At 49.1% G+C, this 26517-nt stretch overlaps 13 protein-coding genes across 13 annotated transcripts; 10 read left to right on the plus strand and 3 right to left on the minus strand.

Annotated features, from left to right (window-relative positions):
• Positions 1–438: 438 nt before the first annotated feature.
• Positions 439–1275, plus strand: fmn1 (riboflavin kinase; the record flags this gene model as incomplete). The annotated part of the gene is made up of 3 exons (XM_057215502.1): positions 439–546; positions 650–859; positions 973–1275. 3 exons carry the CDS (start codon positions 439–441, stop codon positions 1273–1275), a joined length of 621 nt encoding a protein of 206 aa, XP_057077385.1.
• Positions 1276–1869: 594 nt separating this feature from the next.
• N7516_002783 (dienelactone hydrolase) lies at positions 1870–3469 on the plus strand (the record flags this gene model as incomplete). The annotated part of the gene is made up of 3 exons (XM_057215503.1): positions 1870–2245; positions 2363–3052; positions 3129–3469. 3 exons carry the CDS (start codon positions 1870–1872, stop codon positions 3467–3469), a joined length of 1407 nt encoding a protein of 468 aa, XP_057077386.1.
• A 1105-nt stretch (positions 3470–4574) lies between these two features.
• Positions 4575–4994, plus strand: N7516_002784 (putative multicopper oxidase; the record flags this gene model as incomplete). The annotated part of the gene is made up of 1 exon (XM_057215504.1): positions 4575–4994. The coding sequence occupies one exon, from the start codon at positions 4575–4577 to the stop codon at positions 4992–4994; it is 420 nt and encodes a 139-aa protein (XP_057077387.1).
• A 906-nt stretch (positions 4995–5900) lies between these two features.
• Positions 5901–6425, plus strand: N7516_002785 (cupin domain-containing protein; the record flags this gene model as incomplete). Its single annotated transcript, XM_057215505.1, has 2 exons — positions 5901–6194; positions 6255–6425. 2 exons carry the CDS (start codon positions 5901–5903, stop codon positions 6423–6425), a joined length of 465 nt encoding a protein of 154 aa, XP_057077388.1.
• Positions 6426–6714: 289 nt separating this feature from the next.
• N7516_002786 (putative MFS sugar transporter) lies at positions 6715–8474 on the minus strand (the record flags this gene model as incomplete). Its single annotated transcript, XM_057215506.1, has 2 exons — positions 6715–7610; positions 7676–8474. 2 exons carry the CDS (start codon positions 8472–8474, stop codon positions 6715–6717), a joined length of 1695 nt encoding a protein of 564 aa, XP_057077389.1.
• A 2073-nt stretch (positions 8475–10547) lies between these two features.
• N7516_002787 (uncharacterized protein) lies at positions 10548–11294 on the plus strand (the record flags this gene model as incomplete). Its single annotated transcript, XM_057215507.1, has 4 exons — positions 10548–10773; positions 10834–10960; positions 11014–11141; positions 11194–11294. 4 exons carry the CDS (start codon positions 10548–10550, stop codon positions 11292–11294), a joined length of 582 nt encoding a protein of 193 aa, XP_057077390.1.
• Positions 11295–11818: 524 nt separating this feature from the next.
• On the minus strand, positions 11819–14570 carry N7516_002788 (pseudouridine-5'-phosphate glycosidase/carbohydrate kinase family protein; the record flags this gene model as incomplete). The annotated part of the gene is made up of 7 exons (XM_057215508.1): positions 11819–13133; positions 13205–13505; positions 13558–13788; positions 13846–13887; positions 13943–14042; positions 14092–14300; positions 14378–14570. 7 exons carry the CDS (start codon positions 14568–14570, stop codon positions 11819–11821), a joined length of 2391 nt encoding a protein of 796 aa, XP_057077391.1.
• Positions 14571–14742: 172 nt separating this feature from the next.
• N7516_002789 (dolichyl-diphosphooligosaccharide--protein glycotransferase subunit OST1) lies at positions 14743–17662 on the plus strand (the record flags this gene model as incomplete). The annotated part of the gene is made up of 5 exons (XM_057215509.1): positions 14743–15203; positions 15306–16347; positions 16408–16528; positions 16594–16612; positions 16780–17662. 5 exons carry the CDS (start codon positions 14743–14745, stop codon positions 17660–17662), a joined length of 2526 nt encoding a protein of 841 aa, XP_057077392.1.
• A 372-nt stretch (positions 17663–18034) lies between these two features.
• cef1 (putative cell division control protein (Cdc5)) lies at positions 18035–20581 on the minus strand (the record flags this gene model as incomplete). Its single annotated transcript, XM_057215510.1, has 4 exons — positions 18035–20000; positions 20054–20394; positions 20466–20499; positions 20556–20581. 4 exons carry the CDS (start codon positions 20579–20581, stop codon positions 18035–18037), a joined length of 2367 nt encoding a protein of 788 aa, XP_057077393.1.
• Positions 20582–20887: 306 nt separating this feature from the next.
• N7516_002791 (ribosome biogenesis protein NOP53) lies at positions 20888–22315 on the plus strand (the record flags this gene model as incomplete). The annotated part of the gene is made up of 3 exons (XM_057215511.1): positions 20888–21021; positions 21100–22044; positions 22099–22315. 3 exons carry the CDS (start codon positions 20888–20890, stop codon positions 22313–22315), a joined length of 1296 nt encoding a protein of 431 aa, XP_057077394.1.
• Positions 22316–22644: 329 nt separating this feature from the next.
• On the plus strand, positions 22645–23586 carry rex4 (putative 3'-5' exonuclease; the record flags this gene model as incomplete). The annotated part of the gene is made up of 2 exons (XM_057215512.1): positions 22645–22922; positions 22983–23586. 2 exons carry the CDS (start codon positions 22645–22647, stop codon positions 23584–23586), a joined length of 882 nt encoding a protein of 293 aa, XP_057077395.1.
• Positions 23587–24041: 455 nt separating this feature from the next.
• Positions 24042–24789, plus strand: N7516_002793 (ribonuclease H2 subunit C; the record flags this gene model as incomplete). Its single annotated transcript, XM_057215513.1, has 4 exons — positions 24042–24195; positions 24281–24355; positions 24444–24661; positions 24736–24789. The coding sequence occupies 4 exons, from the start codon at positions 24042–24044 to the stop codon at positions 24787–24789; spliced, it is 501 nt and encodes a 166-aa protein (XP_057077396.1).
• A 414-nt stretch (positions 24790–25203) lies between these two features.
• On the plus strand, positions 25204–26352 carry N7516_002794 (putative mRNA decapping hydrolase; the record flags this gene model as incomplete). The annotated part of the gene is made up of 3 exons (XM_057215514.1): positions 25204–25285; positions 25344–26021; positions 26111–26352. 3 exons carry the CDS (start codon positions 25204–25206, stop codon positions 26350–26352), a joined length of 1002 nt encoding a protein of 333 aa, XP_057077397.1.
• Positions 26353–26517: the final 165 nt, after the last annotated feature.

Genomic DNA, 26517 nt, shown 5'->3' on the forward strand with positions numbered 1-26517 from the left:
GATTGTCGATATGCTTTCTTGTTTTGTTTTCTTTTTGCGGCGCTTAAAAGGGACAAAAAATGATATCTCTGGGACGGGATCGTTACTGTATGAGCATAATGCCATGATATTGAGTGGGGTCATTTCTGACCTCGTTGAGCCCTGGACCATCAACGGATCTAAATTTAAAACAAAGAAATAAGCTTAATCCAACCTTCAATCTAACATTGGGATTGCATGTGAAGCGGTGCCTGATAGAAAAGGCATCTAATTATATATCCTTATCGCGATAACCCCCACCACACGAGGGTTCGGTCATGTTCAGATACACTCAACGCCAGCATCACGCCAAACCATTGCTAAATCACACAATCAGTATAAACCAGACAAAACGATACTATTCACAGACCCGTCTGTGCCAATATCCACGCTCCACCTTACCCTCACCCGAACAGAATCATGTCCAAGCCGCGCGACCCGGTAGCTGGCCCCGACTCCCCAGAGCCTCCTTTCCCCATAAGACTGTCAGGGCCAGTGATCAAGGGATTTGGCCGCGGGAGCAAAGACGTAAGTCCATGAATCCGGGAACCTAACAACCCTGCTACCATAACCGCGCAGCAACGGACACAGCAAAAACTTATCGCTGACTCGCTCTTGCGGATGACTACAGCTTGGAATCCCCACCGCCAACATCCCCGCAGATGACCTATCCGAGAAGCACCCGGAGCTTACAACCGGCGTCTACTACGGCGTCGTAGCGCTCGACCCGAAAACATACCACCACGAGACGACCGAAGGCAGCACCTCCACAGCGGTGGTTCTGCCTGCTGTGCTGAGTATCGGGTATAACCCATTCTATAAGAACACCGTGCGATCTGTGGTATGTGATACATGACAAACCGGCTGAAATACCGCCAAATGTTGAACCCCGCATTTTGGTAGGGGTATCGGTATCGGTAGCGGTATCAGACTGACGCGCGTTGCTCATTCTAGGAAATCCATATCATGCCTGCTCTCACGGAACCATCACCCACAGCTGCCGGGCAAGAGGGTCATACTAAATTCAATCGCTTGCCGGATTTCTATAAGACACGACTCAACCTGCTGATTCTGGGTTATATCCGGCCTGAGTTTGATTATGTCTCGCTGGAGGCGTTGGTGGAGGATATTCGGGTGGATTGTGAGGTTGCGCGGGAGAGTCTGTTGCGCGAGGCTTATAAGTGTTATATTGTTGAGAGTGGTAAAACATCTGGGGAAGTCAGTGAGGATCGTGCGTGGTTGGTGAGCTTTGATTAAGTGGGGTTGGATATGGATATCATACCATTTGGGGTTGGTGAAATGATTATCCTGCATTGCGATTGTTCTTATTTTTCTATAGCACAGATCAGATCATTTCGGTGTATAGATATAGAGGAAGCGTCTTTTTGTTACCATGTTATCTGATTCTACTAGATGCATCTTCCAAGCATGAAGACTTGCCCAGGTGCAGCTTAGGGAGGTTTCTCTTACTTTCACCTACTCGAAATATATAGACCGATAATAAAATAAATTTGCCTTATATTCTTTACATCCCTCTGGTCGTATTTTTGTATCCTCGGCGTGTTCGATAAGCTGGCGGCTGGCCGTTGCCATGTTTCATAGCGTTCTGTCAACGCGTTTATAAAAATTGTTTATAGAAATTGTTCCCTCCACTAAGGTTGGAAACATAGATACTGTGCCGCTTCTATCAAAAAATCTATCACAAGCTGCCCATATAAGTACTCGATGACGTCATCCAAGAACCCTAAGTATTGGCAAACAGCAATCCGACCATTCCGAACTCCAAATAGATACTTCCCCATATAAACAAGGCTAAATGTCCTCATAATTAAACCAGCCCACACTCAGACCATGGTTAACGTATTCCAACGCCTCACTCGACGCCGAGCCCAAAGCTCCGGCAGTAATCCAGCAGACATAGACGCAGATTCTACGGGTCCTAATTCCGCAACATCTCATCCACACGGAATACATCGAACAGTGAGCACCAGCTCCGGTAAACGCAGCTGGCGATATGAAGAGCGAGCACCCCGACACCTACTTCTGATTTCCGACACCATGGCGTTCGATACCCACGTAGTCCACCGCTTCCAGGCAGAAGGATTCGATGTGATCTATATCCCATTCCTCGGCAGCGGGGATGAGGAGAAGGACACAAAAGCGCTGACGAAGGTGGTGCACGAGAAAGAAGATGAACTCGAGAATGGAGAGCGGTATGCGATAGTCGGTATGTCTTCTATTCGACTTTCTTTGTCATCTTATGTACAAGCTTCGCTATTCGAAGCAGACTCCTCATCCTTGCAATATATAGTTACCAGAACCCCAACTAACCTTATACTCCCAGCATATCACCGACCCGCCTACCTCCTCCTAGCCCTACACCACACAGTATCAAGCAACACAAACCCATTCCCACACCTATGCGCCTTGATAGCCTATTATCCCCTCTCTTCAACAGACCAGTTCACCTACAGGGAAAAAGAAAACTGTGAAACGCCAGGCTGCTCAGATACAAGTTCAATCTTTGGCCCAGCCTCCAAGTCGACATATCTCCCCATCCAAGTTCACATTCCAGGCCCACGAGTCCAGCCCTGCGCGCTGTGGCCATGGATCGGTATTAGTGTCCTAGAAGGAGATGTCACATACAAGAAAAAACATCGATGCTACGTGTACACGTACCCGGGGTCCAGAGCCGGGTTTGCCGAGCGGGAAATTGCAGAAGAGAAAGAAGGCGAGGTGGATTTGCATTTGAACGTCGACGATGAAATCAGCTCGCAATTGGCGTGGAGTCGCGCGCTGGGATGTCTACGGCGCTCGTTCAATATCGGGAGTCACTGGGCGGTTGCTGATATCGAGACTGTCTGGGAAGAGTATTGGGATCGTGTGACTGGGGAGCTGGAGTTGCGGAAACGGAATCTTGAAGGTTCTGGCTTTGAGCCCGCGGTTGCGATGTTGACTGGCCATAGCCATTATGGTGAGATGGGATGTCCCGCTGGTGAGATTTTTGTCAAGTGTATTCCTACCGATGCTGGAGGTGAGTTGTTTTCTTTTCTCCCCCTTCTATTTTATCTACGATATGGTTCGGGGATTTACTAATATGTATATTGCAGGCTCTGATATCTCAACCTTGAGAGATTTCTTCGCTAATGCGTACATCCCTGCTGGGCCGGTTGATCAGAATGTCCGTCTTCTGTCGCGCACTGTAGGTGTGGATCGCATCGTGGATGAGATGTTGTTTGCTTGTCGACATACTGCTGAGATTCCATGGTTGTTACCTGGTGTTTCACCAACCAATCGAGAAATCAAGGTAATTGTCGTTGTGGTGGCAAGCTTCAGTGGAAGTCAGATTACCCGCCAGAGTCTTTATTGGGATCAGGCTGGTGTGCTTGTACAGGTTGGATTGTTGGATCCGGGACTTGTGCCGACGTCAAAAGCCGCTAAAGGATATTGAGAGTTAGGTGGTGTTTTAATATGTTTCTCTGTCTTGTAGATGACTGCATGGAGGTCAATAGGGACTACCAAGATAACATACATACCATACTCATAATCAACATCGTGTTTCTATTTATCTTGGTATCTGTCACACAGCCTTTTAGGCGGCACCCTGTTCAACCGGTCCAAGAAGCAGAGAGGAGCTTAAGGTCCCAAGGATGTGTAGTTGGCAAAGTCATCCGATCGCTTTGACTGGGTCGACTCGAATGGCCCTGTATATGTCCCACTCTTCTGATTCTCTCTGTCCAAATTAGGCTGAGTGTGTCTTAATTGGTGTAGGGAAAAGCAAGGTGGGCAAGAAACCAGATAGATTCGTTTACTATTTGGCAATTGTCTCATAAATCCCGAGTTTATAGGCGAATACTTTGGAAAGTAGTGTGTGTATATTTGATCAAATGTCTAGGAATAACACTTATACTAAAGATCTAGAAGCAAAAATAAGATTCAATGGTCTTATATAGATCAGATTCAGTATATAGGAAATATGGCTAGATAGAGAAAGAACCGGCAATACTCTCACTTCTCACTTATCGACTTACTTCATTACGATCCCTACCTAGGTAGATATACTTCTTTCCCCCTAAGGTCCAATTATAACCCTTTATAGAATCTATATTAAGTGTGCTGTTCTTATTCTTGATTTTGTAGGATACACAGCTTGTGGCAAATATTACGTCATGATTTATGTCATACATATACCTACCTAGGTAGGTAGCCCTGGAGGGAATAACAATCAATGGCGATCAGTATCGGGCTTCAGTCAATCATCCAAAGACGGATGAATTTATTCTCGTATGATGTTGAATTTCTTCCGAAATCTGGTGGTGACCAGGCAACACCGCGCTCTAAGAAACAAAAAGTTATTCCACCCTTCATCCTATACCCCATTCCCACCACCCCTTTTGCAAGCCAGAATCAGACAGACTAGGTATATTTCGACAGGACAATCCAAAACTAGAGAAAACAGCCATGAAGGATACATCTCATCAAGATACTTCCTTGCTCTATCTGCCTCAGTCGTCTTCAGTGTGCTCGTGTATTTTCGACACCAGGGCACACTCAGGATGGACTCAGCCAAGGCCGAGAAAGCAAGAGGGTCCGACCCAATCCTAGTGCCTCAGGCGAATGAAACATCGCAATTACACTCCGTCCCTCGCGATACCCCTGAAGAACAATACAAAGACATCTCAGACCTCCCGAAAGAGAAAGCAGTGCTCACATCTGCACCAAATGTCCCTCCATCGATCACTCGAAACTACCCTGTCCTCCTCGAGGTGCCGTTAACAACTTCCACCAAGCTGAAACAGTTGTCCAGTCAGTACAAGTACGAACAATGGAATTTCAATGGCACTGTCCCTGGCCCGTTCATACGAGCTCGAGTGGGCGATGTCGTGGAGATATCACTGACGAACTGTGACGACACCGGCAACCCGCACAACATCGACTGCCATGCAATTCACGGACCAGGGGTGGTTCTGCATTGACAACAGCAGAAGAAGGTCAGACCAAGACAGGAAGGTTTCGGCTCCACTGGCCAGGTCTTTATGTGTACCATTGTGCAGCAGCACCGGTACCAGTGCATATTGCCAACGGCATGTACGGGCTCATGTATGTGCAACCAGCCGAAGGGGATCTCCCCTCGGTAGATCGCGAGTATTACGTGATGCAGAGCGAGTTTTATCACGAGGCGCCGGAAATCGAGGACAACGGAAAACCGTCGTCGGAAGTGGAGTTTTCGTATCCAAATGCGCTTCGAGAGGAGCCAAGTGTCGTTGTCTTCAATGGACATGAGGCCGCGTTAACGAGGGATAAACCCCTCAAAGCTTCCGTGGATGAGAGAGTTCGTATATTTTTTGGGAATGCAGGGCCTAACCTGACGAGTTCGTTCCATGTCATTGGGAGCAACTTTCAGAAGGTCTATCGCGATGGTGACGTTGTTACCCCCCTGGACAGTTTGTTTCGACTGTAAGTGTTCCCCCGGGCGGTTCTACGATTGTTGATATGAAAATGATGGTTCCTGGGACGTATACGCTTGTGGACCATGCTATATTTCGTCTTGAAAAAGGTGCTGTGGGGTATCTGAATGTAGCTGGGGAACCAAGGGCCAATATATACCACAGCGAAGAACCACCTGCACCTTGTGTTGGCTGCAAATTACACCCTTAATATCGATTTTTCTTTTGGTTCCACAATTTGGTGTTCAATTAATAAAAAATATTTTCTTTCTTGATGTCCATGATATTGTCGTAGAAAGTAAGCTGATATGATTTCTATTGATATCGTAAGCTAGTTACTCATCAAGGGTAAACCTTGGAATATATTTGATTGTCATCTCTTTCCCGCTCTTAACTTACCCTCAAAGCACATCTTCACCCCACCCTTTTACCAGCATGGCGAACAATCAATCCGCACAAGAGATTATCAAGACATTGAATCTCTCCCCACACCCAGAAAAGGGATACTACGTCGAGACCTTCCGCGACCGCAATTCATCAAACGATCGCTCACATAGCACGTGCATTTATTACCTTCTCGAAGGAAAAAGTGGCCTCTCGCAATGGCACCGTGTCCTCGATGGCGTCGAGGTATGGCATTACTACGCTGGCGCCCCTATGCAACTCTCACTATCCTGGAATGATGGAACACCCATCCGGGACACGATTCTAGGGATTGATTTTGCAGCGGTAAGTTATTTCTTTATTGTGTGTGTGTCACGGCCACTTGACAATGTTTATTCTATATAGGGCCAACGGCCTCAGAAAGCTGTTGAGTGCCAAGAGTGGCAGCATGCCCGAAGTCTAGGGCCTTGGACCTTAGTTGGTTGCACGGTTGCACCGGCCTTCTTATTTGAGTCATTTGAGATGGCTGAAGCGGGATGGGAGCCTCGCTCGGACAAAGAGATTAAAGACCAGTAAGAAGGGATTCGGGGATTTAATGATCTGCCGGACGAAATGGAAACATTGGGTAACGGAAGGTCAAATACTGTTAGGATTACTTTTCCGTCCAGCTATCCTCTACCATCAAATTCATCTTGCAATTGCCTCCGAGTGTCTCACTTCGCTGGCTGGTTAGATAAAGTAACTCGGAAGGTCATCCGAGGATTTTGGCATATCTAGATAACTAAGCAATGTAAGTGCAGGTACCAAACAGGTCATTATATCATACATAATATACATATGTCTCTAGGAAAATAAACAACACTCATTACCACATGGCGGGCTGCTTTTGACCCTCATCTGGCACGCTGAAATAGCCTCTATTCGCAAGATGCCGCTGAAGTTCCCGGAACTTGCTGGTTTTAGCCCTCCTTTCAAACAGGATATCAATCTCCAAGTAACTTAACCCAAATGTCTCCGGGAGTCGCAGGTAGCACCAAATGAAACACACGGCGCTAAATCCCAGAAAGAAGAAGCACGATTTCCCCTTCCAATCCCATGCTGTATGATTCAGCATTCGTGGGGTAACAACATTGGTCACGATAGAAGCCATATTGTAAACGATACGGGCGAGGATAACAGTCTTGATGCGCAGCCGGGTGCAAGGGATCTCTGCAACAAGGACATAACATATAGGCCCAATGCTGAGGTTGTAGATGAATGAGAGGAAGGTAATGAGGCCCCCAAGAGCCCATGACTGGGCATTTGTTGTAGGTATGCACCCAATACCGCCTGCAACCGTGAGAATAGCCATTGAGACGGCGAGACCAATGAGGTAGATCCTACGGCGCCCGGCTCGCCTCATCCAGAAACACGACAGGATCGCGCCAACTATAGCTATGCCATACATACCGATAGCAAGAGTGAAGGAATTTTGAACGCTGAGACCGGCTTGTTGATAGAAATATGCTGCGTAAGTCCCCGAGCTGGAGAAGGAAGCTTGCTGTGTAATCCAGATCATGCAGGCAATTTCCGTGCGTCGGAAATTGATCCCTTTAAAGCAGTCCAAGTATGTGATTTGACCGTTGCCCAGATGCTTTTCCGTCTCATTGGTATGTGTCATCATCGCTACTACCTCGTCAATGTTGAAAGCGTCGTGTGCTGTGGTAAGACGCAGTAATGTCCTTCTAGCCTCCCCGGGCCGCTCCTTGCGAACCAGCCACCCTAATGGTAGTGTAAGGTTCGAATAAATAACTAGCGGAAGAATTGAGTTAGGGGACACCTCGTACCTGGGGACTCGGGTGCGAAGTAAACTCCGATTATAATTGGAACAGCCAGGGCCCACTGCAAGGCAAGTGGCATGCGATATGCCCACTCCGTTTCATTGCCTGCTTGGCTGCGAACTACTCCAACAGCACATAGTTGTCCAATCAACCAACAAATGTTCATACTGCTTAGAATATATGCCCGAAGTGCAACTGGCATCACCTCTGCCGCATACGTTGTGCCTAAGGTTTGAAATATTCCCCACGGAATCCCGCATAAAACCTGGCCAACTAAGAACATCTGGAGATTCACGGCGAAGAAAGGCAAGAATATAAAGCAACATAAAGAGACCAAGGCTGTCAGTATTGTCCGGCGATAGCCGAACCGGTCTGCGAGGAAGCCGTTCATAAATAACCCGAGGATTTGGCCAACCACGGCTGCAGAGGTTAGGCCCGATTGCCACTTGGAGGAAATCTCAAAGTTTCCCGGCTGAGATGGGTCTGGGGCTCCATATTTCTGATTGAAGACCGGGAATGTAAAGAAACTGACGAGAAGTGTCGTGTCGTAGCCTTCCATAATGATCGTTGACGAGAGGACAATTGACCATAAGATTGCCTTTGGATAAAGTTGACAACCGGTGAGTAGCGACATCTTTCGCTCCGCCCTAGTGGCTGCTCTGGCCGCCGATGACAGCGGTTGTAGGCTGGGGATGCGGGCTGATAGATCGGAAAAGATGTCCTCATCGTTGGAATTTGAACCCCGCTCTAGGGGAATCTCATCGAAGGAGACTTCCGCTTGGCTATGGCGAGCTTTGGATGCCATCTGGTGGCACATATGAGGGTTTGTGAAAGGGTGACTCCAAATATTAGCTTTGGCCTTTATTCAAGAATTGTTGTTATCATTCTTGAATTGAAGGGACGGAGGTTCATTGGAAATCGAAAGGGGGAAGGGATTTGGGATTTTTCCCCAATACTAGCCACTTGGTATAGGCGGTACACGTTGATGACTCTCTGGAGAACACGGATTGACTCCCAGCGAAAGCGTGATAATTCGATATGATATGAGTGGGGAGTAGTCGTCTTCCCTCTCTGAGGAAGAGGGTTTAACGACCGGGGCTAGACCTCTCTAGACCTCACTAGTCCTCGCTAAAGTCTGGTCGTGTGGAGTAAACCCACGTGAACTTTACATTTAAGGTTTCCCCAGAGTTCCGCCCGGGGAACCTCTGAGTGTCCCGTGCCCAAGGTAGTTAGCGTCGACTTCTTATGTGACTCTCGTGCGTATGCGAACTGCCCGATACTTTCAAACTTGGTCCTTCCTCGATTTGACTAGATGGAAAACTTACCAATTGAAGCCACAGGCTGACAGACCCCCTATTCTAAGTGGCAGAGACCGGGGAATTTCCGACGCTTGATTTTTTATTACTGATTGAGATGTTCGCTCCGAAACATTGTTGACTGTGTCAATCGTCATGGTCCTTCGAATTCTTAATTGGCATGGATATATATGGAGAATTGGAGAGCTAAAATAAGCCCTCGATTACTTGAAAGACATGTTCGAGCGTGTCTTGAACGGGCTTTCCGAGCGGCAAAATTGGGATATTGCTCGCTGACATATAATTATATTCAGTGACGAATGTAGCATTGATGATTCCCGCTCAATCACCAAGGCAAGAAGTAATAAAATGTTTTCATAAATATGTATAAGAAGAGCAAGGGAACCAGTGAAATGGTCTATCCGGGGCCACAAATCCGCTCGTCTAGCAGAATGCATCTTCAAGCGCACGTCAACTCCAAATCCCAGCTGTCATAATAACAAGATCCGACTCCCAGGCCTAATGGTATCAGGCCTGCCCCATAGACGACAGTCACACATCGCCGTTGAAGACGTTTTAGTTGTGATGCTGATGAGATACTACGAGAAGATAGAGCAGGCAATCTGACTGTATCGAAGCTTCTACTGACTGCTAACGGGGAAATAAGAAGAAGAAGATGGAGAGGAAGCTATTGTAGCTGCCAGTCCTTACGAACAGGATCAGGTGATCCCAACAGATGCGACACCTAGCAGTTACCTAGACCCAAATTCTGGGGATGGAACACGATACTAAACGGGAAAAGTGTGTTCTACTTTACCTATATCAATAAATATGTTGTATAACATCAGTCTCCTCTCCGGAGATATGGTTGTTCTATACCGAGAATGTCACGGAGTCTCCCAATGCGCCTTTCCAGTTTCCTATTTGGGCCGATAGTGGGCGGGGCTGAAGGACGTAGGAGCTCCGCAGAAATCCGATTTAACCAAGTACCCATTTATATTATCGTGTATAGTTGCTTTTACCCTGTGGACTACCGCATGATCTCTTTCTTTGTTATTTAGATAACTTCATCAATATCCTTCTCTGGTCAATTAATGACTTTTACTCTCTACTTTCGAGTCCAATTGTCATACCTCCTCATGTTTACTCCTTGCCCTATTCGCCGGCGAGGTGCTCCCGGGGGTAAAGTGGGCATGTCGGATATCTCGGTGCCAAGATCCTACTTAACTGGCCCAGTTTCATTGACGAAAGATTTACGTGCACTGGGATGAGCGTTCGGTTCCAGATTAGGAAACGATCCGGATATAGATAGGAAACGCATTGTCGCGTGTTCCAAGTCACAAGGAGAATAAGCTATCTTCTGACAATACCCTTATGGGGTGTCTCAACTGAGGTGATCTTTTCCTATTCCCACACGGTCGTGAAAGAGCACTCGGATCACCCCGATTTATGTTGCTGAAGCTATATAAAATATCTGAATATAAGAAGGAGCTGCTGTCCTCCACTTTCTTAATCAAAATCAAAGCCTTCAACCTCATTAGGAACCGTCAAACCACAAAGCCTTCTTATCCTTTTATTGCAAGATGCAGCTCCTCTCTCTCGTTAGTGTCATGGCACTTGTGCCCGCAGTGCTCTCATCTCCAGTGGCCGAATTCAAGAAAATCGCGGTCCGGGCTGATGATCGGGGCCACGAAATCATCTCTGGCCTGGGAGCCCGCAAACAGGCGGTGGTTGATGCTGGCGGCAACACCCGTGACCTCGCGATTGCGATGCTGGAGACGACGAAAATGACCACCGATTACACATATGGTATGGACAGGTAGTAACCAGCTTGTGAAGCCAGTATAGTATTAACAATCATACCTACAGGTGACGGGAAGGATGGTGACGCCACCAACTTCGGTGTCTTCAAGCAAAATTGGTTCATCTTGCGACACTCTGCATCCGAATTCCTCGGACAGACCGTTGCCGAGGTTGATAATGGTGCAATCCTCAAGTAAGTTCTCTGGCTTATAGACTGCCCCGATCATGTTGACTGATACTCGCTAGCTCCGATCTGGGCAAAGATATCCAAGCCCGTCACGAGGGTGAGAAACACTACGGATATGAAACCTGGTTCAGTGGCCATCGCAACGGAGAAAGTGGTGTCAAAAACCCAGGCACGGCTGATATCAATGGTGAGTTTTCCTATTCTATGAATCGCTTGACTTATCCTCACATTGTGGATAGCGTACATCGATGCCGTGGCATGGATTCAACAGCAGATTGAGAGCGATAAGAAGTATCAGTCTGATGATACTCGGTTCTGGGTTGATGTCCAGGCTATTTAGGGAGCTGGAGAAAGCACGAGAACATCCCCTGCCCCAGGTTAAGGCCACAAGGGACAAATCTGAGGTTTGCTTTGGTTCTCACTCTTTACACTTGTTTGGTCATAACACTTCTTGCAACTTTTATCACACAAATACGAGCGTTGATAAATAACTGTTCCTACAATATCGTAATAATCCTTACCATGGACCTGTTTCCATTCTGTTGAGCTTTAAGGTAACCCAGCTATATCGCCTAATAACTGCCAAGGTTGGCATATTACGACTATAAATGAAGGGCTACCTATTGCCCTCTAGTGGACCTCGTCTCTGCGGGTTGAAGGAACCGTTGCGTTTAATCAGCCAAAATACCAACGCCTACTCAATTTTACTCTTCAAAAAGAGGCTAGGAGTGAGCACTACAACGGAAAGGTAAAGGCATACCTAAAAGTTCGATGTATTTATACATTAGTCCGAAGACCCCAAGGCGCCCGTTTCATATGGAGAGCCATACTTCAGATACCAACGTCATTAGTCCTAGGGTCCTGTCACAGCCCCAATAGACCCCGCAGCTCAACCAATTCCTTGCTCACACCTCCAGCGCTAGCCAATGTTTTACGGCTCGCCTCCTGAGCAATATGAATGACATCCTCAACACGAACGGAAGAATCCCTAGCCAATCCAGCCACCACAACACCTAGCAGCGTATCACCCGCCGCATTGACACTGACAATGTCATCGGCACCTAGAATAGCAGTAGGCGGGAACAGACGCATGTAGACGCCACCGAAAGGCACGTCCGACGCAGGCGACGCGCGAGAAAGAATATACGGCGCAGACTCTGGGTCCGTAAGACGGGGATCACCAGGCGGTAGAAGCTGAGTGAGCAGAGCACCCGCGCCACCGAGCTTGGTAACGATACAGGGGATGAAAGGAAGCAGCTGAACAGTCTGCTGCGGAAGGCCCTCGTCGACGAGAGACAGTGAAGTGACTGCAATGAGACGCTCGCGCGAGCCCGCCGGAGACATATTCATCGTGTTAATGATATGCCACCATCCCGCAGACTCGAAAAGGGAAGATTCCCGCGCAGCATTGTACATAGCTGCCAATTCGAGACGGTTCGGACACGCAAGGCTAATAGCATTATCTGGCACAGTCTGATTAGGACCGATAGTTGCACCGGTGCTGTTTGCACCGATGTCGAACAGACGTCGGGATTTGGCTGTTGAAACAGGCTCGAAGGCTACGCGTGCGCCGTGTTTGCGTGCGACAGCACTCCACTTGGCCATCACTTCAGGCCGCCAGTTGGCATCGACAACGACCCAGTTTGGCTTTGTGCGTTCGAGGAGAGGTTCCCAGAAGCCGTCAAAGTCGAGCTGGGATTCGGGCAGCTCGACGATTCCCATGTCGGCCATGGCTACTAGGAGGTCCTTTTTGATGTCGTTGATAGCAATGTATTGTGCTGTGCGGGTAGATGACGTCGTTGGAAGGACTTGAATTCCTGCGGTGCTGAGGCCTTCTTTTTCAAGGGTTGATAGTGCGGCGCGGCCGCTGAGATCGTCTGCAACGACGCTGCAGAAGAGCACATCGCTACCGACGTAGTTGGCGGCAATGGCAACGTTGTGGCCAACGCCGCCTAGGCTTTGGCCGATAATTGCTGGGTTGGAGGTGTGCGGTACTGGTGCAATCTGTGTGGGTTCGTCTCCGAATGGAGTATAGTCGCAGGACAGATCGATGGCCAGCGAGCCAGCTACCACAACATCTGCCTTTAGTGTCGGTGTAATAGGTGCTTCCGTGCTGGCTGGTTTCGGGATATCTTCAACTTGACTTGGCAAAGCTACACCTGGGATTGATGGCATGTGTCTATAGGGAAGGAGATCTCCGAACTTAGCATTGATTGAATCTCGTATCTCGTATCTAGAAACAAAACTCACCGAGACCCTGTTCCTAGGTCAGCTTGTTCAAGCTTGGCAAGTTCCACAGCTACTAGGGTTGCACGCTTGACATTGGACTCAACCAAGGCCCGGTTAGCGACTACGCTCTTTCCACCGCTTAGTTCCTTGATCTTAGCAAGCACAAATGGCGTGTTGTCACTGCCGTGGTAACCCTCTACATGGGAAAGGCGGATAGCTTCTTCAATCACAATATCCATATCGGCTTTAGGAATTGAGTGCTCCAGGGGGACGGGGTTGGCGAAGTGAATTCCGGAAGCTACAGGAAGCTTTGATTGCGCATCTGGGGATTCTGTCAACGAGGCTGTAGCTTTCAACCCATGGTGTAAACTTACAAACTATGGCAGCAGCTTCAGCTTCATTTTGAATAACTCGGGGACTGCGGATGCCGCTCTCTCGTGTAAAGAAAGCAGGGAAGTCAACGGGGCCATCCCGGCCATCAGCAAATGTACCCACGCAGACACCTTCGGTCTCGAGGTATTCGAGCGTTCGAGGGATGTCCAAGAAACTCTTACATCCAGAGCTGATCACCGTAACCGGGGTACGTCCGAGTTCAGTAAGATCGGCTATAACCATTTGTCAATAATTGGGGATGCTGGTTTTGTTTTCACAGTTTTCCCTACCAGAGATATCCATTGAGTTCTCTCCTCCGCGATGTACACCACCTAGAATAAGTCAGATGGGCTAAATTCTCGATTACACTTTGATCGTTGGATTTACCTAGTCCACCGGTACCAAAGATCTTGATACCAGCTAGTTCTGACAGGATCATAGTGCCCGAGATTGTAGTACCCCCATACATAGGCTTGCCAACAATACCCTAAGATAGATCAGTTTCAGTCCTCTAAGCCACTGTAACAGCAACTCACCATGCCACAGATATATCCGAGATCTCTACGAGACACTTTCAGAGCGCTCTTATCTTGAGCTGTCGAGGCCAGCTCGATAAGCTCTTCCGTACTCAGACCAACTTTGGCCACACCGTCAAGGATTCCTATAGTCGCTGGAACTCCACCATTGGCTCTCACAACAGACTCCAACAAGGCGGCGAGAGCAATATTATCGGGATAAGGGAAACCTACAGCCCATTAGTCTTGGCTTCCCCGCTTTTGAGCGGAACTCTTCAATCCCAGGAATGAAGAGAGAAAGACTCACCGTGTGTATAGATTGTCGTCTCGAGTGATACGACTGGTTTCCCTGTGGCAACTGCATCACGCACCTCTTCTGACACCTTAAAGAACTTGCTCTGGGCAAGACCATGATAACGACGAGCAGACGACAGTTGGGTTCCCCTCAAGCATCCGGACTTTAGAGCAGCTCGAGATGCGAACATCGTGCGTGACAACATGATGATAGCTGAAGAGAAGATCCAGCTGTACCTCTAGCCAATTTGAACCTGCACCTCAAAGTATGCAGGAAGCAAAGAAGCAAGATGAGAAGAAGCTCCCGAGATCAACTAGGCCCTTATCAGTGATAAGCCGGAGTGCGCGATGTGGCCGCTTCGGCGACCCTAGTATACAATGGGGACCACGTATCATCAGCTTCGCAAGCTCCCCAAGGTTCATCGACCAGACACATTCACAACTTGGATTCTTGAACCTTTTGAACCTTGGAGAAATTGTGTCCTCCAGGTATTCATAATGAGGTTTTTCACCGCCACGGTGCTTGGGCTGCTCGCGCCCAGCCTGTGCGCCGCAACCAACCTTACTACGTCTAGTCGATTGGATCTTCCGTCCGGCTTCAAACCACCGCAGGTTTTCAAAAACACAAATCTGGTTCGGAATACCAATTTGGAAAAGAGCTATGTGCGGGAAACAGTCAATGTTGTTGTGGAGAATGTCGACAAGAAGCCTCAGAACGACTACTACATCCCCTTCTCTGCCGAGGTGTTTGACCGTATTGGAGGCTTCGAAGTGAGGGATAAGAAGACCCCCGAGAAAGGACGCTTCAATGTGGACTACACTGAAGCTGTATCATCTGAGTGAGTAGCAATTGGGAGACCAATGGCCGCGCCAGGGGTCTAGCCTTGTAATGGGACGAGGCACATACACTGTGACACGAATTCTAACATCGATTGAAACAGCGGCAACCAATACTTCGTCATTCATCTTCCCGAGCCTCTGGCCCCGAAGTCGCAGATTACCCTTGGAATCTCGTACTCGGTGCTTTCCTCTCTCAGCCCGCTTCCCGCGACCATTGGACAGGCGGACAAGCAATACCTTACCTACTCCTTCTCTGCCTATATGCCATCCGCCTACACGACCGATACCCAGAAGACCAAGCTGAAATTCCCCAGTACCAATGTGCCGGATTACACAACCACTGATGGTCTCAAGTCCGGCTCGGACCCCGAGCGCAAGGGCGCGACATACACTTACGGTCCGTATGACACCGCCGAGGTGGCCCCGGGCACCGAGCACCCAATTACCGTGCGCTACGAGTTCACTAAGCCCGTAATCACCGTAAACCTTTTGGAGCGTGACCTGGAGGTCTCGCACTGGGGCGGCAACCTTGCAACCGAGGAACGGTACTGGCTCCGCAACAACGGCTCGGAGCTGACCAACCAGTTCTCGCGCGTCGAGTGGACTTACACCAACTACCAGAAAGCGCCTACTTCGGCGGTCCGTGAGCTGACATATCCGCTTCTTCCCGGCTCTGTCGACCCTTACTTCATTGATGATATCGGCAATGTTTCGACCAGCCGCTACCGTCCAAGTGTTGGTAAGAGCGCTGGTAGTTTGGAGCTGAAGCCCCGTTACCCCATCTTCGGAGGCTGGAACTACAGCTTCCGCATTGGATGGAACAACGACCTTGCTTCGTTCCTGCGCCGTGCCGCGGGTGTCGACTCCGACTCCTATGTCCTCAAGGCCCCGCTCATTGAGGGACCTAAGATGGCTGAAGGTATCCAGTATGAGCGTGTGATTGTGCGTGTTGTTCTCCCTGAAGGTGCTCACAATGTCCGCTTCGAGATCTTCGATGGAGCCAACAGCAATGGCCTTCCTGGGGCGAACCACATTCACGCTCACGTGAGCTCTCTCAAGACTTACATGGATACCCTGGGCCGGACCACCTTGACCCTGGCGGTTGACAGTCTGACCGATGAAGCGCGTGACTCCAAGTTCGTGGTATGTATTGATTTCCATTGTCACTTTGTTTATCTCACAGTTATGCTAACTTACCATTAGGTTACATACGATTACTCCATGATTGACGCCCTACGCAAGCCTTTGACTATCTTCGCGGGGCTGCTCACAGTCTTTGTCGCTGCCTGGGGCATTGGAAAGATTGATATCAGCATCAAGAAGCGTTGAACTGCGTGAAATGGATTCACATTGATATCATATTGTCACTTTCTTATAGTCGTTTCCAAGGGATCTCACCAATCGACTTGTATGTTTACAATGTTTTTCAGCTTTCCAGCTTTCTCAACGTTCCTTCCAAAGTCCATGTAATCTTCAAATTAGGGTCGCTCCTTCCTCTCCTTCCTCTGAACGTACTTGCCTACTTGGGCTACACTATCAGATCGCAATTGTAAACAAACCTTCATATTGACTCAGGTATTTTCCTCACTCTCTTCTTATTCCTTTTCTTATTCCATCATCCTTCTTCCCTCACTCCCCGCGCATTTTATCCTCTGCAGCCATGCTTCCTATCGATGAATCGCCGAAAAAATCGCGTCCACCCTCCGTGGACAACAACGTCACGCAAGACTCGCCGTCCAAAGTAAACCTGTCTCCCACCCGCAATCCCCTCGGCCCAGTGGTGGTGTTCATCGCCCGAGCCTCGAACCTGACCGACCACAGCTACCCAAACGCAACCATGACCACCGCCCAAATGCACGAATACCTTCGTTCACTTCTGGTAATCACCGTCGCGGAGCACCGCAAGCGATTCGGGGTCCAAGGGCTCCGTCCCCACAAGATGCAGACAATCATCCAACCCGCCCATACCCGAATTCCAACTCTCAGTCGAATCGGCAAGTATCTGAAAATGGCTCTCGAAGAAGCCCGCTCGTCCAGGTCTGAATGCATCTTCGTCTTGCATGGTTGGGATGGCTGGACAACGGACAAGATGACCATCGCCGAACTATGCGAGCCATTCCGCGACGTCCCTTTTTCCTTCCATGTTTATGCCAACCGTGGCACACCTCGTGAGTTCTTTGAAGTTAACGGTCATAAGGTGAATGCGTACTTCAGACACACGATTCTTGCTGATGATCCGGCTATTGTTGGTGATCGTTCCACCGCGCTTTTCATTCGCATGCTGGAGGTTCTGCCTACCTTGGGATATGCAAGGCATTACCCTGTTCTTTCGGATGTGGAAAGGGATGCCCTTGCCAAGTACGATGGGCGGATTGCTGGGGTTTACGAGCACAATGAACCCGGGGTCCCTCCAAAGCCTGAAGATGCAAACCCCGACGCTCCAAGGTCCGGCGTTTAATATGGCATCGGTAAGTACCAACGGTAATACTCGGTTTGCATCTTTGCCAATGGATTTAACTTTATTCTTCTCGTGTAGCTAGATATTTTTCCAGAAGGATCTAGGAAGGGTGACGTTGATTCATGGAAGCGACGCTGGAGAGGCTCTGGCCTGTTAACAAGTCGGAGGCCATCAATTAGCAAGCAACTAAACCAATACGAAATATTTGCCAAACTGTCCATTGCACACTATAACTTGAGTAAATATGTATGTCGGGTGATCTTCCAGTGAATGACCGCGTACGGTTCGTCAAATTAGACTGAGGTAGTAATTGTACAGAAGAGCAAGATATTGTGGTCATGACGCAGAATAAAAAAAAAAAAAGCAAACTACCTAATGCCATCCATTGACCGTACCCGTTCCAGCAATAAGTTCATCAAGCTCATCTTTTCGGCTCTTGTACAGATCCTGAGCCTCCCGCTCACGCCGCATAACGAACGACACCGCTTCGCGGAGTCTCTCAAGTCGCCGGGTCAGAGCTGACTCCTCAGAGATCTGGAGTGTACGGAAAGCGTCTAGCTCATTTTCAGCTGCGGGCAAAGCAGCACCAGCCTCCAAAATCTTCGACCGCAGCGTCTTGGCACGGTTCTGGTATCCGCCGTAGTGCAACGATAGCTTCTTTTCGAGCTTGTTTCCACGCTCAGCGGTAGCAAAGAGGGATGTTTGAACAGTGTCAAAGGCCGCAACCATGCGTTGTTCTTCTTGGAAGGCGTCCTGCTCGTCATCTTCGTAATTCTCAAGACCGGGCAGAGACTTGGCGGCGTGAGCCGATGAGTCGAATTTCTCTTGCCACTCCAACTGCTGTGCTTCGGCGGAAGAAATCTCTGCGGCAATAGAAGCTCGTGCTGCGTCCAATGACCGGTCATCCAACTGACTCAACTTTGGTGCTTGGCCCTTGACCTGCGCGTCTGGGACGGGGAATTTGCGAGAGTCATGTGCAATCAGGATGGCAGCTTCTTTGGCAATCAGGCCTTCGATGGTGCCGGTGGACTGGGAGGCACGTTGCAACAAAGCGTTTAGATCAAGAACAGCTGGACGAGGTAGGTCTCGCTGGTAAACTTGTGATTGACGCTTGAATTCAGCCTTGGCGGCCTTCTCCCGTGCCTCGTTGTTACGGCGATCACGCTCAGCCGCGTCCTCTTCGCTAATGTCCTCAGATATGGTGGTTTCAGCAGTCTCAGATGGAGCATCAAAGTCCCACTCGGATTCTTTGGGCTTGGGAAGTGAGGCCAGCTTGCTGCGCATCTGTTGGCGAATGAAGTTCTCGTGCATTTTAATGTCTCGGGGCGTGCTGCCAATGAGCTGGCCACCCTCTCCCTCCCGGTTCAAAGCCAGATGGTCTCGCGGGGTGCGCAAAGGCGTAGCACCGGCTCCAATACCGCCAGGCATAGGTGTCGCACCCATGCCATTCGCCTGGCGGAATGGCGTCGCCATGGGGTTGGGAGTGACAATCGCTTGCCGCCGAGGAGCAATCCCATCAAATCCAGTTGATGAGCTGCCCTCGTGGAGAGGTGTGTTATCCCCTCCCAGGAGGGAAGACTGGGTTTCAGTCAAAGCTCGGATGTTCTTGATTTCGTTGGCGATGTGATCCTCCTCGGGGGCAGCTTGCGGAGTTTTGATAGGAGTTCCTCCAATAATGGTCGAGTAATCTCCAAGGAGTTCCTCGGTGCCTGCTTCACCAGAGCCCATTCGAATGGCTTTCTCCCCAGCTATTCCCATCTTGATAACATGTTCCAGTTCGCTTTCGCTGACTTGCGGTGCTGGCAAGTTTAATCCCCGTCGCTTGTGGCTCTGCTCAGCCTCGCGAATCTTCTGCATTTGTCCTGCTCGTGCAGCTGCAGCAGATGCGGCCGAGGTGCTGCCTTTATCGTTCTTGCGCTTCTTGCGCTCCGCATCATCGTCTTGGTCACCCTTTCTTTTATTTGCGAGTTGCTGCTTCCGAGGATCAAATGCTTCCCGTTGGCGTTCATTCTGATCTTTCTCTTCAATTGTATCGTAGAATCCAGGAGCAGCTGGCTTTTCGAATGGAATGTCTGCATTGTAATCCATCTGACCGGGCTTCCGCGTCACGACCTTGACGTTGATACCGGCATTCTTGAGTTCGCGACGCTTCTGGAGAACGGCCAGTCGACGTGACTCTTCTAATTGACGCTCTCGGGCTTTGCGCTTGGCCTTTTTACCCTGTGTGTTGGCGAGACGAGCACGCGCTTCGCTCAGCATTTCTTTCTCATCTTCATCCATATCGATCGTATCGGGACGGGCAGGCTTGGACTCAGGGTCGGGATCGAGTTCACCGGGTCTAAAAGAAATCAGCAACACGAATATCATGACATTTCGTAAAAATTCACGTACCGTAGGCGGCGGACATCGTCCGCACTGGGGGCGGCGCTCTCCTCGCCAGGTCCCCCCAGACCAAGCTCGTCATTTTCACGAGACTCAGCTTCATCCAAAAGTTTCTGGTAGCGTTCGAGGCATTGTGTGGCAGTGCGCCCGACAATGGGGGCAATTGTGCGCCATTGCGTGGGCATCAGCTTTGCAAGGTGGAGCAGCTTCTCGTCCTCTTCCCGCGACCACTCGACCTTGCGAATACCCGGGTCCAACCATTCAATCCAGCGCGCCTTGCATTGTTTTGGGGTTTTCCGTGCGAGCAGAGAGGAGACTCGAGCCCACTGATTGAGACCATATTTGGATACCTGCGATCGAGTCAGTTTTTGCTCTATCAAACGTTGGCTAGGGGGTTTCTAGTGAGTTAAAAGTAACGTACAGCTGCCCGAAGCACTTCATCTTCAATGTTGGTCCTTAATAGAATGTTAGCGACCAAACCTCGTGGGCGGATTTCAACGGTGGCACTTACCAGACACCACCTTTGACGACAGGCATGGCGTGCGATCGCGCTGAGCGCAGTGTCAAATCTTCGAAAATCGATAGTAAAAGATCAAGGCTGCCAGCAGAGAGATGAAGAATGACAACCCACTGGCGTATGGGGAGTTCACGCGCCGTAAGTGATGACAGCTTGAAGCGGAAGAAAAGCAGGTTCGCAACCAAGCGCGGTAAACGTGGTAGCCGCGATCACCGCCCCCGCGCGTGCTGAGATAAGCAGATCCAGAAATTTTTTGGACCGGAAAAAAGATAAGCCAATATTTTCATACTATCATCGTTGACTGTCTGTCTGTGTTGTTTTCCACAATGTCGACCTCAGTAGATGCCCCCCAGCAATTCAAGCAAACTTCCCGTAAGGGCAAGAAGGCGTGGCGCAAGAATGTCGATATCACCACCGTGCAGGAAGGTTTGCGCGATCTGAAGGACGCCGAGATCACAGGGTAGGCCTATCTTTGCTCTCTTTTCTTTTGTTAGCTCTTTATTTTTGAACTGAGATTCTAATACTCTTTGTCTGCTAGTGGTCTTATCTCGGAAAAGCCTTCCGATGAGCTTTTCGTTCTCGATACGGTCGGTAATGAAGATGTGCGCAAGTCTATCGCCAAAAAGCAAAAGAAGCCCCTCAAGTCAGACGAGATCCTTGCCCAGCGGTCAATGATCCCCGCCCTGGACGGCCGGAAGCGTGGAAACCCGAACGTCACCGACGGAGTCATTGAGCCGAAGACGAAGAAGCCCAAGAGCGACTGGGTTAGCAAAAAGGAATATCTCCGCCTGAAGCAAGTAGCAAAGGAGGGAAACCCCCTTGGCAAGAAGACCGAAAATGACTTCTACGATCCGTGGGCGGAAGATGCCGAACCCACGCTCTCGTACGACGACCCTCGCTTTGATTTCCTGCAGAAGCCCAAGCCCAAGGTTGAGCCGGCCACATTAAAACACGCCCCGACCTCGCTTGCTGCCAACGGAAAGCCCATCCCCTCTGTTAAGATGCCTCACGCCGGAACCAGTTACAACCCTGTGTTCGAAGAGTGGGACAAACTGTTGGAGACACATGGTGCCAAGGCAGTCGAGGCTGAGAAGCTGCGGTTAGAAGAAGAAGCCAAGGAAGCTGAGAAGCAGCGTTTGATTGAAGAGGCCCAGAACGACAACGGCGAAGTGAAGTCGGATGACGAGAGTGCCTGGGAGGGCTTCGAAAGCGAGTACGAGAAGTCCGAGTGGCTGAACAAGAAGCGTCCCGAGCGGAAGTCCAAGACACAGCGCAACAAGGCCATCCGACGCAAGGCAGCAGAGGGGAAAGCGAAGTGGGAGGCAGCGCGGATAAAGAGAGATGAGCAGGCCCAGCATATTCTCAAGATCACCGAGCAAATCCAGCAACGGGAGCTCGAACGTGAAAACCAGTCAGATGCGGATGATTCTGAAGATGGTGATGACACTGCCCTCCGCAGGAAGACCTTCGGTGGCAAGAAAGCGTATGTTTTTGTTCATTTTCCTATACCGATGTTGAGACTAACAAGTTATTTTAGTGTACCCGAGCAGCCGTTGGAGCTGGTGCTTCCTGATGAGCTGCAGGATTCTCTACGTCTCTTGAAACCGGAAGGCAATCTCTTGGATGACCGATTCCGAACATTGATCGTCCAGGGTAAGCTCGAGTCCCGCACACCAATTACCCAGGCACGCAAGGCCAGACGACAGATCACGGAGAAGTGGGCTGCGAAGGATTTCAAGACTGGGTACGAATGATTTTGCATATTCCCTCTAAAAGCGCGTACATTTTGTTATCTGGACATATAATGTGGTCCTAAGGTTAGATGAGTTAGGATCAGGTTTCATCTCAATATTTTTCCAGCACTTAAATAAAAGTAAGCAATGATCATATATATATATATATATATATATTCTCTCTCGTATATAAATTGTATATAGTTAGTATACCCCGATATAACAAGTATAAAGTCCCATCGCTACCTGGTCAACTATCAACCCCAAAATAAAAAGTGGGTCCCGAAAATTTACTTGCTTATCGTCTTTTTTTATCTTTCCCATCTTCTCTCTCACCACCAGAACACAGAATGGACAAGACAGCGCTTTCCAGTAATTGGAAGAAGCTGCAGGTGACGTTGAAGAAAGATTCTACTGTCAAGCGCAAGCCCTCCGACCGCGAATCCGGAGATGGCATCGTGAAGAAACGCAAGTTGACAGAGAAGCAAAAGCCGTATAACCCAGACGCCAAACCAACCCTCAAGCGCAAGAGAATGTCCGATAAGAAAGAGACTGGCGACTCAGCCGATGCACCCACTAAGGTCGAGACGAGTTCGCGTCACAAGGAAAATGAAGGCCGTTCATCAACGTAAGTGCTATACTATTTGGACTGCCCTTTTACTGTCAGTTACTAACTATCCGCCTCCAGCGCCGAACTAGGAAAATATGTCGCAATGGATTGTGAAATGGTGGGCGTCGGACCGAACCCCGACAGCGACTCTGCACTTGCCCGCGTCAGTGTGGTGAACTTCAATGGCGACCAAATATACGATTCCTACGTGCGCCCAAAGGAGATGGTCACAGACTGGCGCACGCATGTGAGTGGGATTGCCCCGAAGCACATGGTGGAGGCACGAACTCTTGAGCATGTCCAAAAAGAAATTGCAGATATCATGAAAGACCGCATTCTCGTCGGTCATGCGGTCAGCAATGATTTGGATGCTCTCCTCCTCAGTCATCCCAAGCGCGACATCCGAGACACGAGCAAGCACGCGCCATATCGGAGGATCGCGGGTGGTGGATCACCACGGTTGAAGATGTTGGCTGAGGAGTTCTTGGGAATCACGATCCAGGAAGGAGCGCATTCTAGTGTGGAAGATGCTCGGGCTACGATGGCTTTGTATCGTCGGGAGAAGGATGCGTTTGAGCGGGAGCATCTGAAGAAATGGCCGGCTCGCATGATTGCCGATACCAGGGAGAAGGGCGAGGGCCAGAAAAAGAAGAAGAAGAAGAAGACCACACGCAAGCGCTGATGTGGTTGAATATTCGATATAGCTTTCGAAGAGACATGCTTAGATACTCTGTACATGTATACCCCGATCATTGCCAATTGAATTGTTTTGCATTATCACGAGAATCTAGAAGTTGTATTTTTTTTTTTAAAAAAAAATTCAAATGCATTGAAACAATAATATACTTGTACATAGAGATAGTTAACTAAGTAAATAATTGTAGTCGTCGATCCCCGAATTTCCACTTAACGCGGAGAACGGGAGAACGCGTCGCGCCTCACCTCCAATCTTTTGCAAGAATCAGCGCAACCACCCAGACCGCAGAACCAAGGCGATACCCCTCCAATTACAGACTTCAACGATATATGAAAAGACTGTCAACCAACTAGTCCTAGCAAATATCCTGGATTACACCGTTGCTGCCTCAATAGTCCTCAGACCAGAATATCCGTCCTCTACAGAGAGCAACCGACACAATGCCCGACATGTACGCCATCCAGTCAGCGAGCTCACAATCGGAAAAGAATGACTCGACTCTGCAATGCACACCTAACATCATTCCATGCCGGATTCACCACGACGGGCCAATTGATTCATTGGATCGGTATTGGACAGTGAAAGACGAAAAGGGTATGCAAGACAGATAGCTCTGGCTAGAGAGATCCAGCTGGACCAACATACAAACAAAAATTAACATCGTCTCTTTTATATCCAGATAACACGCAAACGGCGCATTTCCGCGGACGCAAACTTCGAGGCCGGCGCGTCGCCCTTCCTGATGGATATCAAGGTACGAGAGAACACCCAAATCAGCTCCCTAAAAGTATACAACTGCAATTGAATTAATTGGCTGACTCGATTCTATTGGGAATATATAGGTGTAGTCGCAACACCCACAGACCGTGTGTTACCCGCAACTCAACGGGCAGGCAGTGACGGCGCTGAGGATGCAGAGGCCGAGCCCGAAGAACCAGTGAAGATTATGGAGATGCAGTCAACCTTTGATGAATTTGTAGTATGGGGACATGAGGCTCTACCTGCAGCAGATGACACTTTTGTCAAGGGAGTGGAGGAGTGGCTGCGGTTTGCGGACGCGGTATGTTTTCCCCCTCCAATGCTAGTCTGTCTGGGGTATTCTTTTCCCCTTGGTCGTTTCTGATTGTCTATTAGATGCATACAACCCCAACATCAGTGACGAATGGAAAGGAGTCTGCTGCTGTTTGAGGAAGGCTTGTTGGGTTCGGATGGAGTTGATGGAGCTTTTCTGTGGGATCTATGCTGTATATGAATGCATCTAATAGCATGATTTTGTGATATATACTTTTGCTTGAAACTGAGTACTGCAAACTCCTTATAACCTTGATCACATAAGAACTATGCGCTGAAGAAGGCGTGCGAGCAATTGCTTATGGTTCAATGGATACACTTAGGGTTCGGTATATCAGAATATCAAAGCAACTCTACAGTATTATATAGAACATTTCTAACAATGAAATGAAGTATCAAGGCATTGCAACAGAACCATCTCATAGATCTACACCAAAACGATAAGCCTGACCGCCCCACCCGATAAAGCTGGATAAATCGTACAAAAATATCTTGAACTTCCCTACAACCCAGAATTAAGAGCCTCCAAACATGGCCGACTCCCCAGAAACCGAGAAGCTTGCCCCAGAGGCCCTAATCGCCAAATTCCAAGTGAACAAGCTCCTCAAACAAGGTCCGCCTCATCGACCCCTCACCCCGCAACCAAAAGACTAAAAGAAAAACCCCTCCAGACCAAAACGGCCGAAGAATCGTCCTCCTAGGCACAATCGACAACACCCAAGGTATCCTAGTAGCCGAGCGAGCGGCCTTCGCAACCGAATCCCTGGCAATACTCCAAGCCTTCCACGCTGCAATCTCCCGCATCAACAACCTAGGCGACAACGATATCTACCGGTGGTATCTTGCCTCCTCAAGCGGTAACAACAACGACCCAACACCCGCCGAAGCCGCCAACCCCCAGCACGACCTGAAACTCAACCTCATCTGGCCTTGCACCGCCCGGCATATCAAGAAGTACTCGGAGCAGCAGCTGCGCATGGTAACCGAGACGGCGGAGATATACCGCACGCACGTGCGGCCGTATATGCAGGCGAAGCGCGAGGATGGACAACTGGGCTGGGTGTTTAATATTCTGGAAGGTAGGACTGAGCAGGAAGATGTGATCCTGCGGGATGAGGGACACGGGCCTGATGATGGGTTTTTGATGTTGCCTGATTTGAATTGGGATCGGAAGAGTATGGGGTCGTTGCATTTATTGGCTTTGGTGCAGAGGAGGGATATTTGGAGTTTGAGGGATCTTAAGAAGAGTTTTGTGCCTTGGTTGAAGTATTTGAGAGGGAGGGTGCTTGAGGCTACGGTTTCTATGTATCCTGGTTTGGAGGAGGATCAGATTAAGCTTTATGTTCATTGTGAGTTGTTTGGGGGTTGTAGTGTGCTGCATTGTGCTCCGTTGGATATTGAGGGTGTGAGAATGTTTTGCTGACTTTGAATATCACAGACCAACCAACTTACTACCATTTCCATATCCATGTTGTCAATGTTATGCTCGAAGCTGGTGCAACGCAGGCAACGGGTAAGGCTTTTGGATTGGAGAACTTGATCTCGCAGCTTGAGACTTTGTCCGGAGATGGGGATCCTAGTCTGGCTGATGTTGATTTGACATACTTCCTGGGTGAGGCTAGTGAGCTGTGGACGGATATTTTCCAGCCTTTGAAGCAGGGAAAGCAGCCTGGTCAATAGAGGGAAGTTGTTTCGAGACTATCTTAGATTCATATTGACCAAAAGCTCTAATGACTGAATGAATCAAATACAACCCATTCTTCACGACTGCAACGCTATACAGAAAGCATTACATTATACCAACCCTAAAAAGAATGGAACAGTTAATGGTAAGATATTATTAAT

The sequence above is a fragment of the Penicillium verrucosum genome (genome assembly GCF_028828655.1).
Source record: "Penicillium verrucosum strain IBT 35672 chromosome Unknown utg000001l_segment0_segment0, whole genome shotgun sequence".
In the NCBI taxonomy this organism is placed as follows: domain Eukaryota; kingdom Fungi; phylum Ascomycota; class Eurotiomycetes; order Eurotiales; family Aspergillaceae; genus Penicillium; species Penicillium verrucosum.